Below are 15,342 nucleotides of genomic sequence, written 5' to 3' on the forward strand. Positions count from 1 at the left end.
CGAAGCCGTGAAAAGTGAAGCGCGATATAGCGAGGGATGACAGTATGTATGTATATATATATATTTATTTATTTATATATATATATATATATATATATATATATATATATATATATATATATATATATATATATATATATATATATATATATATAGATATATACACATACATATATATACATATACATATACACATACACACACACACTACTGTGTTCAAAAAGTATCCGACCTTTATTTTTCGTGCGTAAAAAAAAAGAAGCTAGGGAGGCGTTGATTGGTGCACGTATGTTGGCGATCCTAATGCGCACGCGTGAATTTTTTCACACCTGCAGAAGCTGTCATTCGACGGCAGACCGCCGATGAGTGAGGACATGTAAGTGAGCGCCGTCGGATTTTCGTTTTTGACAAAATGACGGAAGAACTTGAACAACGCTACTGCATCAAATTTTGTGTAAAGCTTGGCGATTCCCAAGTGGAAACGATCCGCAAGATTCAACACCGTTCATTCCATTATGAAGGAGGATTTGGGCTTCAGGAGAATCTCAGCGAAGTTCGCACCAAAGCTGCTAACGATTGAGCAGAAGCAACTCCGTTTGGAGATCGCACAGGACATGCTGGAGACTGTGAACAGCGATCCCAGCTTCCTCAACACAGTGATCACTGGCGATGAGTCCTGGGTTTATGGGTACGACCCAGAAACCAAGTTGCAGTCATCACAATGGAAGCATCCAACATCCCCGAGGCCAAAAAAAGTTGTTACACAAAGTTACACAAAATTTGATGCAGTAGCGTTGTTCAAGTTTTTCCGTGATTTTGTCAAAAACGAAAATCCGACGGCGCTCACATGTCCTCACTCATCGGGGGTGTCCCTACTCCAATATATATATATACAGACTTGGCATTTAATATGGAATTTTTTTTTTTTCTTGACTTGGGTTTACTTTCTGAACTCGGTATATCAATCTGGTGAGTTTCTTTTATGCTTCGGTGATTTCTTTGTTAAAAAAACCATGTCACTGATTGTTTGTCGCAGCAAGAAGTCAATAACAGGATTATATCACAGGTGGCATGACAAAATGTACGGACAGGTACATTTGACGATTGGCTTCACAATCGGGTAAATAAGGGTTGTTGCGTTCTATATTAGTGGAAAACAACTGCTGCACGTCTACAAAAGTTATTGCCGCTTCCCCTGGAGATGGTCCGTCAACTCGACAATGCTGTTTGTCATTTAGTGGTGGCTTTACGAAATTCCGGCATGAAACAGCGTGCTATTGCTCGGCAGTATGGCATCACTCAAGGTCAGGTGTCAAAGATCCTTTAACGAAATGCTCAGAGCGGTGTCCCTACTCCAATACCGAGGTCAGAACGTCCCCACAGAACCACAAGGAGGGATGATCGCCAGCTGCACCGGTTAGTCCGCAATGGCCGTACCAAGTCAGCTAATCGTCTTAGGGCTGAGTGGCAGCAACTGACAAATGTGCCTGTATCCAGAAGGCTAGTCAACCAACGACTGGTTCAAGCAGGCTACCGTGCCAGGCGTCCCCTGAGAAAGCCACGTCTGACCAGACAACACCGCCAGCACCGATTGCAGTGGGCCAGAGAGCACTGTCAATGGCAGCCAGGACACTGGAATCACGTGATCTTCAGTGACAAGTCTAGATTTCTGGTCTATCGTCAATATGGCCGCGTCCGAGTGCGCAGGCAAGTGCATGAAGCCTACAACGAAGATTGTATAGTGCCAAGAGTCCAAGCTGGAGGTGGTGGGGTGACTGTTTGGGCTGCTTTTCATGCAGGGGGCAAAACTGACCTGGTTGTTCTGAATGGAAACCTGAACCAGTTCAAGCACAGGGCCATTCTGGAAGAAACATTGCTTCCATTTGTTCGTGCAGCCTTTCGAGGAAACTTTGTCTTCCAAGATGACAATGCACGGCCTCATCATGCTCGCATGATCCAACACTTTCTTGCTGACCGTGGTGTAGAGCATATGGAGTGGCCTGCCATGTCCCCGGATATGAATCCGATCGAGAACTTGTGGGCAGAATTAATGCGTCAAATCGACAACTTGGACCAGCAGCCTGCCTCTGTGCGTGAATTGCAACAGGCTATTGTCACTGCATGGCAAGCGATTCCTGTCCAAACCTTGGCAAATCCCGTGAACAGCATGCCTCGACGTGTACGTGCTCTCATGAATGCTCGTGGGGGTTACACGAAGTACTGAACTGTAATTTTACTGTCTGTAATCCCAGTTGTAATTGTACTTTTGTTTTTGTTTAAAAAATTTTTTGGATAATGTGCAAAATAAAGAGATACTTCTGGAAAACGCACAGAAGTTTAACACAGTACTGTCCGTGAATTGAGTTCGATATCAGTTTACATCACTTTCAAGGATCAATTTATTTGTTTCGAAATGTCAAATGTGGTTTTTGTTTCTTTTAAAGGTCACATTAACAAAATATAGAATAATTTCAACATAATTCCAATTAAATTTTGGTTCTAAGTCATCTTGAAAAGTAAGTTCACCCCCATAAAAAAAATATTCCATATTAAATGCCAAGTCTGTATATGTATGTATATATATATTTATATATACATATATATTTATATATACATATATATATATATATATACATATATATATATATATATATATATATATATAGATATACATATATATACATATATATATATATACATATATATATATATATATATATATATACATATATACATATATATTTATATATATATATATATATATATATATATATATATATATATATATATATATATATATATATATATATATACCGTATATACATATATATATATATATATATATATATGTATATATATATATATTTATTTATTAATTTATTTATATGTATTTATATGTATATAATCATAATAATAATACATTTATTTTACATAGCGCTTTTCAAGAAGCCCAAAGGCGCTTAGACAGAGTACAAAAAACAAGTGCAAAAAGACAAAAATCAATAGGTAAATAATCAAAGCAAAAGGAAGGAGAAGGAGAAGAGAAAGTCAGGGGTTACATGCTGAGGGTTAAATGTTGAATGCAGTGTTGAACAGGTGGGTCTTGAGTGATGTTTTCAATGTGGTGAGTGAGGAGGAGTCTCTGATGGTGTGAGTTCCAGAGGGTGGGAGCAGCGATGGAGAAGGCCCTGCCCCCCCAGGATCTGAATTTGGTCCAGATGGGGGGGGGGGGGGGGGTCAGGAGGTTGGTACCAGCAGAGCGGAGGTTGCGGGTGGGAGTGTGTCTGGAGAGGAGGTCAGTCAGGTAGGATGGGGCCAGGTTATGGAGGGCTTTGTAGGTCAAGAGGAGGATTTTGTACTGGATTCTCTGGGGGATGGGGAGCCAGTGAAGCTTGTTAAGGACGGGGGTGATGTGGTCACGGGTCCGGGAATGGGTGAGTAGACGGGCAGCAGAGTTCTGAATGTATTGGAGTTTATTGGTGATTATTGAGGGTGAACCATGGAGGAGGCTGTTGCAGTAGTCCAGACGGGAGGTGATGAAGGCGTGGATGAGGGTTTCTGCAGCCGTGGAGGAGAGGGATGGATGGAGACGGGCGATGTTTTTCAGGTGAAAGAAGGCTGTCTTTGTGATCTGTTTAGTGTATTTGTCGAAGGAGAGGGTTTGGTCAAAGATGATGCCAATATTCCGGATGTGAGGGGAGGTGGATACTGGGAAACCGTCGATGTTGAGGGCAAAGTTTTGGTGGATTTGGTGAGCGTTTTTGGGCCAATGATGATTATTTCAGATTTATCATAGTTAAGTTTGAGGAAGTTGATTTGAAGCCAGGATTTTATTTCAGTGATGCAGTTTGTCAGGATAGAGTGGGTGGCGGTGGAGATGGGCCTGGTGGAGATGAAAAGCTGGATGTCATCGGCGAAGCAGTGGAATTGGAGACCATGACGGCGGATTAAGTGACCAAGGGGGGACAGGTACAGGATGAAGAGGAGGGGGCCAAGAACTGAACCTTAGGGAACACCTTGGGGGAGGGGAGCAGTGGGGGATTTGCAGAAAAATGGCCTCTAAAGGTGGATGGAGATGAACTGGCGTCTGTCAGAGAGGTATGATTTGATCTAAGAGAGGGCAGTGCCGGTAATGTTAAAGGTGGTTTCAAGTCGGGTGAGGATTATGGTGTGATTGATGGTGTCAAAGGTGGCGCTGAGGTCAAGGAGGATGAGAATGTTGAGGTTGCCAGCGTCAGGAGCGGAGAAGGTCGTTGGTGATTTTGAGGAGAGCAGTTTCAGTACTGTGGTTGGAGCGGAATCCAGATTGGAATGTTTCATACAGGTTATTGGCAGAGAGGTGATGTTTGAGTTGAGTGGCTACAGCGCGTTCCGAAACTTTTGACAGAAAGGGTAGGTTGGAGATGGGTCTGAAGTTATTTAGGGTGTCAGGGTTGAGTCCAGGTTTTTTCAGAATGGGGATAACAGCAGCAATTTTGAGGGATGGTAGGACGATGCCTGTAGACAGGGAGGAGTTTATTGTTGCAGTGATAAGTGGAGAGAGAGCAGGAAGGGAGGCCTTGACAAAGCTGGTGGGGATGGGGTCAAGAGTGCAGGTGGCAGTTTTCATTCCTATGAGGAGTTCAGAGAGGTCAGTAGGGGAGACTGGGGAGAACTGAGACGGGGGTTGGCAGGATAAGGGGGGGGGGGCAGGTGGTTTGAGGGGGAGCAAGTGTGGTGGTGGTTAAGCTGTTGTAGATGTTGTCAATTTTGCATTGGAAGAATGAAAGGAAGGAGATACAGTTGTCTACTGTGAATGACTGGGTGGTGGTGTTCAGGGGGCTGAGGAGTTTGTTTATTGTAGAGAAGAGTGCTTTTGGGTTTCCAGAGCCGGAGTGGATAATTTGAGAGTAGTAGGCGGCGCGTGAGAGGGCATCTTTGTAGTGTTGTAGGTGGTCCTTGTAGGCTTGGGAGTGAATTGTGAGACCTGTTTTATTGCAGAGTCTTTCAAGTTGGCGAGCACGAGTTTTCACCAGGCGGAGTTCAGGGGTAAACCAGGGAGCAGAATGGGTGAAAGAAACTGTTTTGGTTTTTACAGGTGCAAGCTGGTCAAGACAGGAGGAGAGAGTGTGGTTGTAGTAGTCAGTGAGGTCAGAAGGGGCATGGAGGTCAACGAAGGGAGAAGTGGACATTTTTTCATAGAGGGTGGATGAGAATGAGGTAGGTGAAAGAGCGTTTAGCTTACGGAAGTTGATAGTGCGATAATGCCTTGGTGCTGGGGTGGGGATGTTGATGGTCATAGTGATGGCTAAGTGGTCAGAGAGGGTGAGGTCGGAGCCAGAGAGATGGTGCAAAATTAATCCAGTAGAGCAGACAAGGTCCAGGACATGACCATGGTTATGGGTAGGAAAGTTGCCATGTTGAGTGAGGTTAAAGCAGGTGAGTAAATCAATGAAGTCAGTGGTTATTGTGGAACCAGTGGAGTCCATGTGGATATTGAAGTCACCGAGGAGGAGGATTGAGGGGGAGAGGGAGCAGAGCTGGGTCAGAAAGTAGGAGAAGTCAGACAGGAATGATGGGTGTGGTTTGGGAGGGCGGTAGACGACAGCCATGACTGACTGTGTGTGACCAGAGAGTTTAAAAGCCAGGTGTTCAAATGATGGAGCAGATGAGATGGAGATGAGGCTGGTCTTGATGTCCTGTCTGTGAATTCCGGCAATTCCACCACCTCGGCCCTCCGAGCGTGGTTTATTGACATAAGAATATCCATTGGGTGTAGTGAGGTTGAGTGAGAAGTAGTCCAGTGGTTGTTGCCAGGTTTCAGTGAGACAGAGAAGTCCAGTTTATTATCCAGAATGTAGTCGTTCAGGATGAGGCTTTTGTTGTTGAGGGGCCGGGTATTGAACAAAGTGAGCTTCATTTTGGTTTGTACGGTGGGGATGAACTCAGGTGATTTAGCCAAGGTTTGCAGACAGGAGGTGCGATCGTGTGCGTTGCTGTGACCAGGTGCGCTGGGAGGATGAGTGGGAGCGCGCTGAGCCGACCAGAGTACGGGAATGAAGTGACCTGTTTGTAAGTAAACAAACTTACGACCAGAGCCTCTATGAATATATCTGGGTCGTCGCAGGAGTCCGTGGTATTTGATTGCAGAGATGCATGATGGGGTGGAGTAAGTGTTGAGCAGAAGAAGCCTTACGGCGGAGTACCTTAGAGCCATGCCAGGAGCGAAGGGGACGAGTACGAGGCCAAGGCCGAGGAGGACGAGCAGTCCTTGCCGCAGCGGCAAATGACCGCAGCCGCTAACCAAGACGCAGCGGCAAACGACCGCAGCCACAAGCCAAGACAACAAAGGCCGCAGCGGCAAATAGCCGCAGCCGCAAACCAGGACAACAAAGGCCGCAGCGGCAAACAGCCACAGCCGCAAGCAACGGCCGCAAACAACGGGAGCGGGCCTGAGGCGACAGTGGAAGAGCCGGGCAGGCGAAGCCAGGAGCAGAGCCGGGACCGATCAGGGAGCAGACCCAACGGCCAAAAAGCCACCACGACCACCAGAAAAGCAGATTATGTACAATGACCCAGTCGGAGAAGCGGCGAACAAGCAACGCCCGCGTCCTCTCCAGACCGGACCGGAAGCAGAATTATATATATATATATATATATATATATTTGTATTTATTTATTTATATTTATATAAATTTATATTATTTATTTATTTATTTGTATATATTTATTTATTTATTTATATATATTTATTTATACAGTGGAACCTCGACTTACGAGTGCCCCAACTTACGAGTTTTTCGAGATACGAGCCGTCACTCTGGCAGTTTATTGCTTTGAGATGCGAGCCGAGATCCGAGTTACGAGCTTTCGCCACCCGGTCACGTGGTTATCTTGCCGTTCAAGTACAGTATCTCTGTCGTATAGCGCTAATGATATATAACGCCGCCGATAATGATATGATAATTTATGATAATCTATGCAGCACGACGTGGTCCTCACGTCACACAAGGCGCCTTTGCCGGCGCAAAACGGCTCTCTCAGGGTCAAACTCGGTATCGTTTTGAGCGCACGGTTCAGACCTTCAAGAAAAAGTTTATTTTGTAAAAATCGAGCCACGCGTTCAAAAGATATGACCGGTTTTGTTCGCCGGCACGTCGGCGCTCGAATCGAATCGAGTTAAAACGAACACTGCCGTTGTCGGGTCCGTCTGAGACAACCACCGGGCCTAGAACGCTGGGACCGGTCTCGTTGGATAGGCCTGGATCAGATCTCGAAACGCTGGAAGCTGCACCTCTCTGTGATAATCTTGTGGACCATGACAAGAGATCGTGCGACACGTGGTTATCATGCCGTGCAAGTACAGTATCTCTGCCGTCAACTTGTTCAGAGTGCCGGCGATAGCTCGCCTTCTCTTTGTGGAAAACACGGTGAGATCCTTAACATCCAACAACTAATGGGACGCAAACGGGGCGCCCAGTTTAGCGGTACACCCATTGATGAATCACCCTGCCTGTGATTCACCCATGACAGGTTATAGCTGGGTCGGGATTCAAACCCAGGCTGGACAGTTTAGACTTTAGAGTCAAGTGTGCGTACCTCCAGTCCAGGCCATCCTGCCAACTTGTATGCTGCATACAGGTGAAATATAAAGCGCGAGATATTTTTATATATTCTGTATATTAAAAAAAAAATTGGTGTGGTTTTTGGCGGGCTGGAACGGATTAATAGCATTTAAATGCATTTCAATGGGGAAATTTGATTTGAGATACGAGCAATTTGAGTTACGAGCTCGGTCACGGAACGGATTAAACTCGTAAGTCAAGGTTCCACTGTATATATATATTTATCATATCATATAAAACTGGTGTGTGGATAAAATGTTTGCTATCTGGATGTTGCAGGAGATCACACTTTATCCAGACAAGCATGGCTGTGTACATGACCTGCTTGAAGAATGCAAGAAAACAGTTACACTGTCAGAAAATGGTTCGGGGAAACTCAGGTGTGCTCTCTTCTCTCCATGCGGGTGGTGGCTTCTATTCCTTCCCCATTGTGAATATTTGTATTTGCTTGTCCTGTGGAATATGACTATGCAAACTCAAGAGATTTATTTGAAAGAAATGTATACATAAGATATGAAATGTATATTGAAGATGTGAAATGTCATAAATAGCACTCCATAGCTTGTTCATCATCTCGCCTTCCAAACTGGCACCAATGTCGATGCACTCACATGAGCTTTGCATGGATGCAAATGAATACTTTTTAATTCCCTGAACTTAACATCAGGTCAACTTATTTTCTACTCAAAGCACCAGTAACACATTCTCGAGATTACCAAAATGGGAGCTTCACTGCATTCACTTCGTCTATTTTGGTGATTGAAGACAAAGAGCATGATAATGTTACTGATGCAGCAAACTTTGAATTGAGTGGTGGATATAGCAAATAATCCTGCCAGGAACACTTTGCTGGCCTTGTGCAAGGTGAGAGAAGAGAATGCTTAAGCTGTTCCCGAACAAGAAATGTTTGCACTGTGAAAGAGGCATAGGACACACATAAGCACAAGGTGGTCTCGATGGACATGGTACAGCTAGGAGCGGATTACTGCATGAATCCTTAGGACCAAAGGCCTTGTAGTATGTAAGTAGTTCTGATTTTTCAATGAATGATTTGGAACAGTGGAAGATTCACACTCTGCGGCTGCAATATGGGTAGCCCAGGAGAGGCCATGGCTGATGGTGATCAGGCCTCGACGTTCAAGAGAGTAAACCGCTTGCAGTGCTGAAAATGAGAATATATAGGTAGATTAGCTTGATAATCCTTCCAGAGCGACATAGTGCGATTGTGAAATTTGATGGGATTAAAAGACAAAGAACATCAGAGAGGTGATTTATGTCGATGAGGAACGAGACTGCCTTTGAGACACTCCAGTCTCCTATATCAAGACATTGACTGCGCTAGTGGAGGGAGTCAGATATTATTTTGGCTTTGTATGCTGCAGGCAGTAAGTTTGTCAAGTGGTACGGGATGCCAAACTCTGCCTGAGATATGTCCATGGAGATTGGCCTGACCTCTTGTCTGAGGTTTACAGCCTCAGACCATTGCTTAGAGACAAGCAGCAGCATGTCCATCATTGTAACAGTTCTGCATTCCGTCCAAAAATGTGGTCAGAGATCAGGCTGTTGGTGGTCTTCCATGTGGATTGAAGGCAACAAATGGAGGACAGCTGAAGATAGCAGACAAAGGAGAAGTCAGTGCAGCAAAGCAGGATTTGAGAACAAAGGCATTGATGCATGCCATCTTGGCCCATCGTCGATGTTGGTCAGAACTTTCTCCACCTGGATTTTAAAGACTGCAAAGGATACAAGGAGGTAATATGGAGACCGAGTGGGATGGTTTGTTTTCAGCTTAAAGCCAATTAGTTTTTTATTTGTCGAGGCGGTGCTTTCACTATCACCCACAAACAACTGGGCCATGTCCAAATACCCCACTATTGGGTTCCCGGAAATCGGCAGCAATGGATGGCATCATGTTGTGAGCTTCTCAAACAGTTTGACACTTGCAACAGACTTAATCGTTCATCTGGTAAGTGGTGACAAAACATGACCACTACTGGGATCCAGAAATTAAATTGGAATCCTCAAAAGGTTACAGCAACTCAAAAATTTATTACCCAAACCTCAGCTGGCTAGATCACATCCTCAGTTTTCTGGGATGCCAAAGGAATCCTGCTGATTGACAATATGCTTCACAAAACTTCAATCGCAGGGGACTGTAATGGCAACCTTCTGCATAATTTGCAGCAGACCATCAAGGTATGCTGAGGGATGTTGATCAAATATGTGCTGCACCTTCACGACAACGTTCCTGTGCACAAAGCCCGTGCTGCGCGCACCAATATTCGTGACTGGCTTCGAGCAACTGGTGTACCGCCCGTCACCCATGCAGGCCAAACTTGAACCCCAGTGACCTCCTGCTTTGACACTCGAAGTCCCACCTGCGTACCGACCTTTTCACTGACTGTAATAAACTGATTGGAGCAACCGAGTCGTGAATAAAGGAGCATTTGGAAAACTGACGTGGACAGTTTGAAGGACAAATGTAGGAGCTGCATTGAAGTAAAGGGCTACGATATTGAAAATGAAATATAAACCTCTTCATGTCTTGGATTTGTACTTCCTGCCTAAAGCTTTCTTTGGATTCCCCTCGTAACTAACATTTGCAGCCAATTTTTTTCAAACCTTGATAAATCCTATTAAATACATTCTATATGCTTGATAAATCCTCAATATGCAATTGTTACTCCTCCGGCACTTAATAAAATCAATAATACGACGATGCAGGTTTTATCTCCAATAACTGTGAAGATCGATTTAAGCGAGCAAAGTCTTCAAAAAGCTTGTTTATGACATTTACACATAACTACTTCTGTACGTTTCCTTGGCAATTTGACCCATGATGTCTTCCTGGCTTGGATGTCAGTCTCATTGGAATGCTTTGCACAATTTTTGCACACTTTGCACACTTTGCACAATGCACAATTTCCATCCTCATGCCACTCTCTGCCTTCAAAATCCTGCATGGGAGAATTAGAGCTACAAAGGTCAACCTTAGAATACAGTCTGTGTTCTGCCTTCTCCGCAGGTTGTTGGAAATCGTGAGCTACAAGATTATCGGGATTCGTCAAGAAGATGAGCTTTTGGAATGCCTTAATTCTGCGACGAGCCGGACCTACAGAATAGAAGTGGGTTAGAGCATGACGCAGACATTCCTTCAATTGTGTTTCCTGTTCTTGGGATTTCCATTGTTGTGTGGAACAGCATGTTGCATTGATTTATATTTTCCTCTTTCGTGACAGCATTGCACAGTTGGAAAATCTTGCATTGTCTTGTGCTCGGGCATTCACTTGGGGGCAATGTACATATTACATAGGCAAAAAGATGGAATTTTGGGACCCCTCAAACCTCCTCCTTCTGCCGCAGTCTTCGCAATCTCCTCAAACTTTTCGTTTTTTTCAAAACCTGCTGACAAAGCCTGCTGCAGTTTTTGACACCTTTCCCCCTTTTTCTGCTGTCCTTCCCATCATGTCCTTCTTGCATATATAATATACTAGCCGAAAGCACCCGGCGTTGCCCGGGTTCTTTTTGAATGAATTTACTACTATAATTCAGCTTTTACTCGCGGCCGTAGAAGATTGACTACTATAATTTCGTTCAGCTTTTAATTGTGAAATGGGCCCAGCCCGGCCGAAGCGGCCTCGCCACCTAGCCTATAACCTTCCCGGGGCCCGTCCCGACATTTTTGGTTCTTTTTGAATGAATTTACTACCATAATCCAGCTTTTACTTGCAGCCGTAGAAGATTGACTACTATAATTCATCTCAGCTTTTAATCGCGAAATGGGCCCGGCACGGCCGAGGTGAGCCTCGACCGGTCTCGCCACCTAGCCTAAAACCTTCCCGGGGCCCGACCCAATATTTTTTGTATTAGAGGTTTCCTCCTTTACTTCACCTTTCAGGAGATTAGCTTGCACAGACAAACAAACAAACAAAAACTTTCTGTTATATATATATATAGATAGACAGCTCATTACTGCTTTTAAATCGATGCGGAACTCGTCTATTTTTTACAATATAATTGTGATGCTTTGATGTGACACTTTTTGAAAATTGCTAAGTTTGGCGATTTTGTCTTCTGTATCTGGAAAAGTGTTTGTTCGTTTGGTTTTTTTGGGGGTTTTTTTTTCAGGAAGTTCCTCTTGAACAAGTTGAAATGGACAAAGACCAGGAAATGTTGGTCCCTGTTGCACATTTTCACAAAGAAGTTTTTGGAACATTCGGAATTCCTTTCCTCCTGAGAATGTGCCAGGTATGTCCCTGTAATCGGTGCCATCTACTCGGCAGCCCCATGGAAGGTTGTACGTTGGGCGGTAAGAGGCTCAGCTGCAGCCATTGCATGGTGCAAGCAAGTTGTTGTGGGAAAATGTGACCCCATACTGTACGACGCACACCATTGCACTTGATTTTGAAACGCTTAAGGTTCGTCACCCTCGTTCACTTTTCGTTTTCAGGACGAGCCGTTCAGGGAAGTGGCGAGACGGATCCAGATGATGTTCAATGTGCCTGACAAGGAATTTGAAAAGGTTTGGAAGTTTCTGCTTTTACTCTTGTGGGAAGACTTTGCTTTCATTGAAGCAGCTGACGTGTCTATCACCGCGACACAAGGCTGGCAGTACTGGGATTACTAAAGGGGTTTTCCTCGTATGCAGAAGGTTCTTGGTTTGGATTTGCCTGTTGGAAGCTGTTGGTCGTCTGCTGACATTGCCTTTGCCCTCCCGCAGTTCAAATTCACCATTGTAATGATGGGCCGGCCACAGTACATCAAAGAAGACGAGTACATTGTGGATCTTAAAGACTTTGAGCCACAGCCAGGTACTTTATTTACGTTGTTGAAGATAAGTCATTATGTTGGAATCATCTTGTATACAAGATGCTTTGTTTTTATGAACTTCCTGTCTTTGTTTATTCGTATGTTTTAAAAGAAACTAAACTCTCATTTCAACAACAGAGAATGACTGTCTTGTTGATATCACAATTTTTGTCTTCACTTCCTTGTAGGAAAATATAATGTCATCATTAGTCAGCAAATGCACCTTCAGTGAATTTTCCAGTACTTTGAGGGATCGTCATGTCTTTCCTTTGTGGGTTAAGCTTTAGGTTGATCTGATTTGGTCTTCCCATTTTAGTTCATGATGCTCGGATCCCAGGTTCAAATTGTAGTTTCTGTGTTGATCTGTACCCTGTCTACCAATTAGAAAACGTACATTTGTACTGATGTTCTGCCATTCCTTTCTCTTCTGACCTCCGACATCCTGTTGTGATTTGACACAGGCAGTATGGTGCAGACAAGGCCTTGGCTTGGTCTTGATCACTTCAACAAGGCACCGAAACGCAGCCGCTACCCCTACCTGGAGAAGGCCATCAAAATTCATAACTAGGCCAACTTGTCTTCACCTCTTGTGCACGAGTGGGCTGTGACCTGCACCCTGCACTGTGTCTACACCTCTGCTGCTCCTCTGCCTATTTCCTCGAAGCTATTCACCTGTCGGTTCGCAAGATGAAGGTCCATCTCATGCACCCTCCACACCCCTGCTTCCTTCTCCCACCATAACTACCACACCCTCTACATTCCGCCACGCTCTTCGATGTTCAGGCGGTGCTAGAATTCGCCGTCCTCGATGTTGTATACGTCTTGGTGAATGGAGAAACCTCGACGCGGAAAATGGCCGGACTGAAAGACTTCCGATGCATTGTACAGGCCTCCCTCCTGGCCGTCCGGACACAACCACCCACCACAATGACAAAGCTTTGCTCCCGAATTTTTATTTTTGGCCTCACACAAGCAGTTTTTGTAGGAATAGTAAATGTTCTGCTTCCAGCCACCCAACAAGATGCAGACATATTGCGCCGGTGACGCTGCTGTGTTGTATGTACACCGACGGTGGCTGGTGCCCTGGTATTTGCAGACATGTCGTCGGGGTGTCACCCCATCCTGCAAGTTAGAACAATAAAATTGTATTGTTATTTTATTTTTGGTTTTGCCTTCCTCCCGTTTTGGCTTTATTAAACTAATGAGCTTCCAGTTGTTGTCTGTATTTGACAGGGAAAGTGGAGAAAGAGTGGGGTCAGGGTTGGGGTTGGGGGGGCAGAGGGGGAGGGGGGTGAAAAAGCATTTGTTGCCTTTGCATACAGCGCTACCTTCATGACGCTCTATTTATTTATAAGCTGTGCAAGTCATACAATAGTTCCTTTTGTTCCTTCACAGCTATCTGATATATACAGTACAGTAGTTTTATTATAAGAGGGGTAGCAGTTAAAAAGCCTCCAGCTGTACATATTCTGTCGGCACCAGGGTGTGAATGAGGGTAATTATACATTAGTTGATACGAATTGCCACTTGTAAATTGAAGTTCCAAACTTGCTCCATATACCGTCTGCCGCAGTCTTGGCTTTAAAAGTACATCCCAAGGACAACTGGAATATTTGATTGTGCGGGGGAGAAAAAAAAATATTTTGGGTTTATGGTCGTCTCTTTGGTACAGCGCAGCAATCCTTCAATTTGGAAGCTCCACGCCACAAGGGTTGCTTGAACCCACCCACACATTGCTCATATTTTCGCTTTGTTAAGCTGCAAAGAAGTGAATGTCAAATGAAAACAAATAATTTTTTAACGTTTTATCTTTATCACCCAATAAAATGTAATTTCTCCCTTTGTGCAAGCATGTTGTAGTTCGAGAGCTGGTCACCTCTGCCAATGGTTCCTGCTTTGTTTAATACACCTGTAGGTTTAACATCTTCTTTCCTGGGGTGGGATGGAAAGAGGACAGGCAGGTATCAGGTGCAAACCCAAGTACCATCACTGTGTTGGAGCAACATTTAAAAAGAAGGAAATTGAAGGTGCATCTTTTTTTTTTTTTTTTTTTTTTGCTTTCCCTCATATTTGCTTTGGTATAAAAGTGGGTGCGGAATCACTTTTGGGTGTATATTTTTCTTTTGTTGTTGCGTTTGGATTTTCCCTTTTTGTTTTTATGAAAATAATTGCGTTTTGGAGGGCGTGGCTGTTTGTATCACTCTCAATGTTTGAGTGCGATGAATACTTTAGCAATGTTCGTTTTACTGTATTTTGAATTTCCTGCTGCAAATTGTATGTGAAACACGTTTCTAAGAAAATAAAATTAGCACAACAAAAAGTGACACGTTTGACGACACATTCTTTGCACTACAGTAATATTGTACGGCTTTTCGTATACATACGCTTTCACCCCCTTCAACCTTCCCCAGGCACTTTTTAGCTTAGTTGCTTTCACCCGTTATTGTTTGCTCATGGTTTTTGTCCTGTCTGAGTTTTACCCTACTCCAAACATAAAATACATATATTAAATGAAAGGAGCACACCGACCCAAGGCCCCAGATGTGGCGTCACGCTGACGTCATGCACACAAATTATGCCAGCAAATACCTCAAAAGGTTATGGACTGATTTGGATGAAACTTTGTGGACAGGTTGGGCATGTGACAAGGACGAATTTATTTGATTTTGGTGAATATCTGGATACAATAATTTTTCAAAATTAAGCCTGTATAGCATAGGCCATACCAGGTAAGGCTTTTAGCTGTTGTGGGGGGTTTGTTTCTCCAATTGGTACCCCCAATTACTAATGTACCACTGAAATTATTCGACTTATAGGAGTACTAAACCACCATTGAGAAAATTATTTTTCTTTTTTCTTCCTGTGCTCTTTCAACACTCCAAATTTATGCAGTATCCATTTCCGAGCTGCATCTCGGAGCCGGCTGGGA

The 15,342-nt window shown here is 44.0% G+C and overlaps 1 protein-coding gene across 6 annotated transcripts in view; it reads left to right on the top strand.

The window, feature by feature from the left end:
• Positions 1–14,737, top strand: part of USP7 (ubiquitin specific peptidase 7) — a 240,151-nt gene extending 225,414 nt beyond the window's left edge. For all 6 annotated transcript variants that reach the window (XM_068127513.2, XM_068127517.2, XM_068127516.2 and 3 more), the window contains exons 26-31: positions 7,884–7,984; positions 10,630–10,729; positions 11,733–11,852; positions 12,055–12,126; positions 12,325–12,415; positions 12,875–14,737. In XM_068127513.2, coding sequence (XP_067983614.1) covers positions 7,884–7,984; positions 10,630–10,729; positions 11,733–11,852; positions 12,055–12,126; positions 12,325–12,415; positions 12,875–12,981 — 591 coding nt within the window. In that variant the 3' untranslated portion in view covers positions 12,982–14,737. The remainder of the gene's footprint in view (positions 1–7,883; positions 7,985–10,629; positions 10,730–11,732; positions 11,853–12,054; positions 12,127–12,324; positions 12,416–12,874) is intronic.
• Positions 14,738–15,342: the final 605 nt, after the last annotated feature.

The sequence above is a fragment of the Myxine glutinosa genome, chromosome 10, assembly GCF_964187855.1.
Source record: "Myxine glutinosa chromosome 10, kmMyxGlut1.1, whole genome shotgun sequence".
Classification (NCBI taxonomy): domain Eukaryota; kingdom Metazoa; phylum Chordata; class Myxini; order Myxiniformes; family Myxinidae; genus Myxine; species Myxine glutinosa.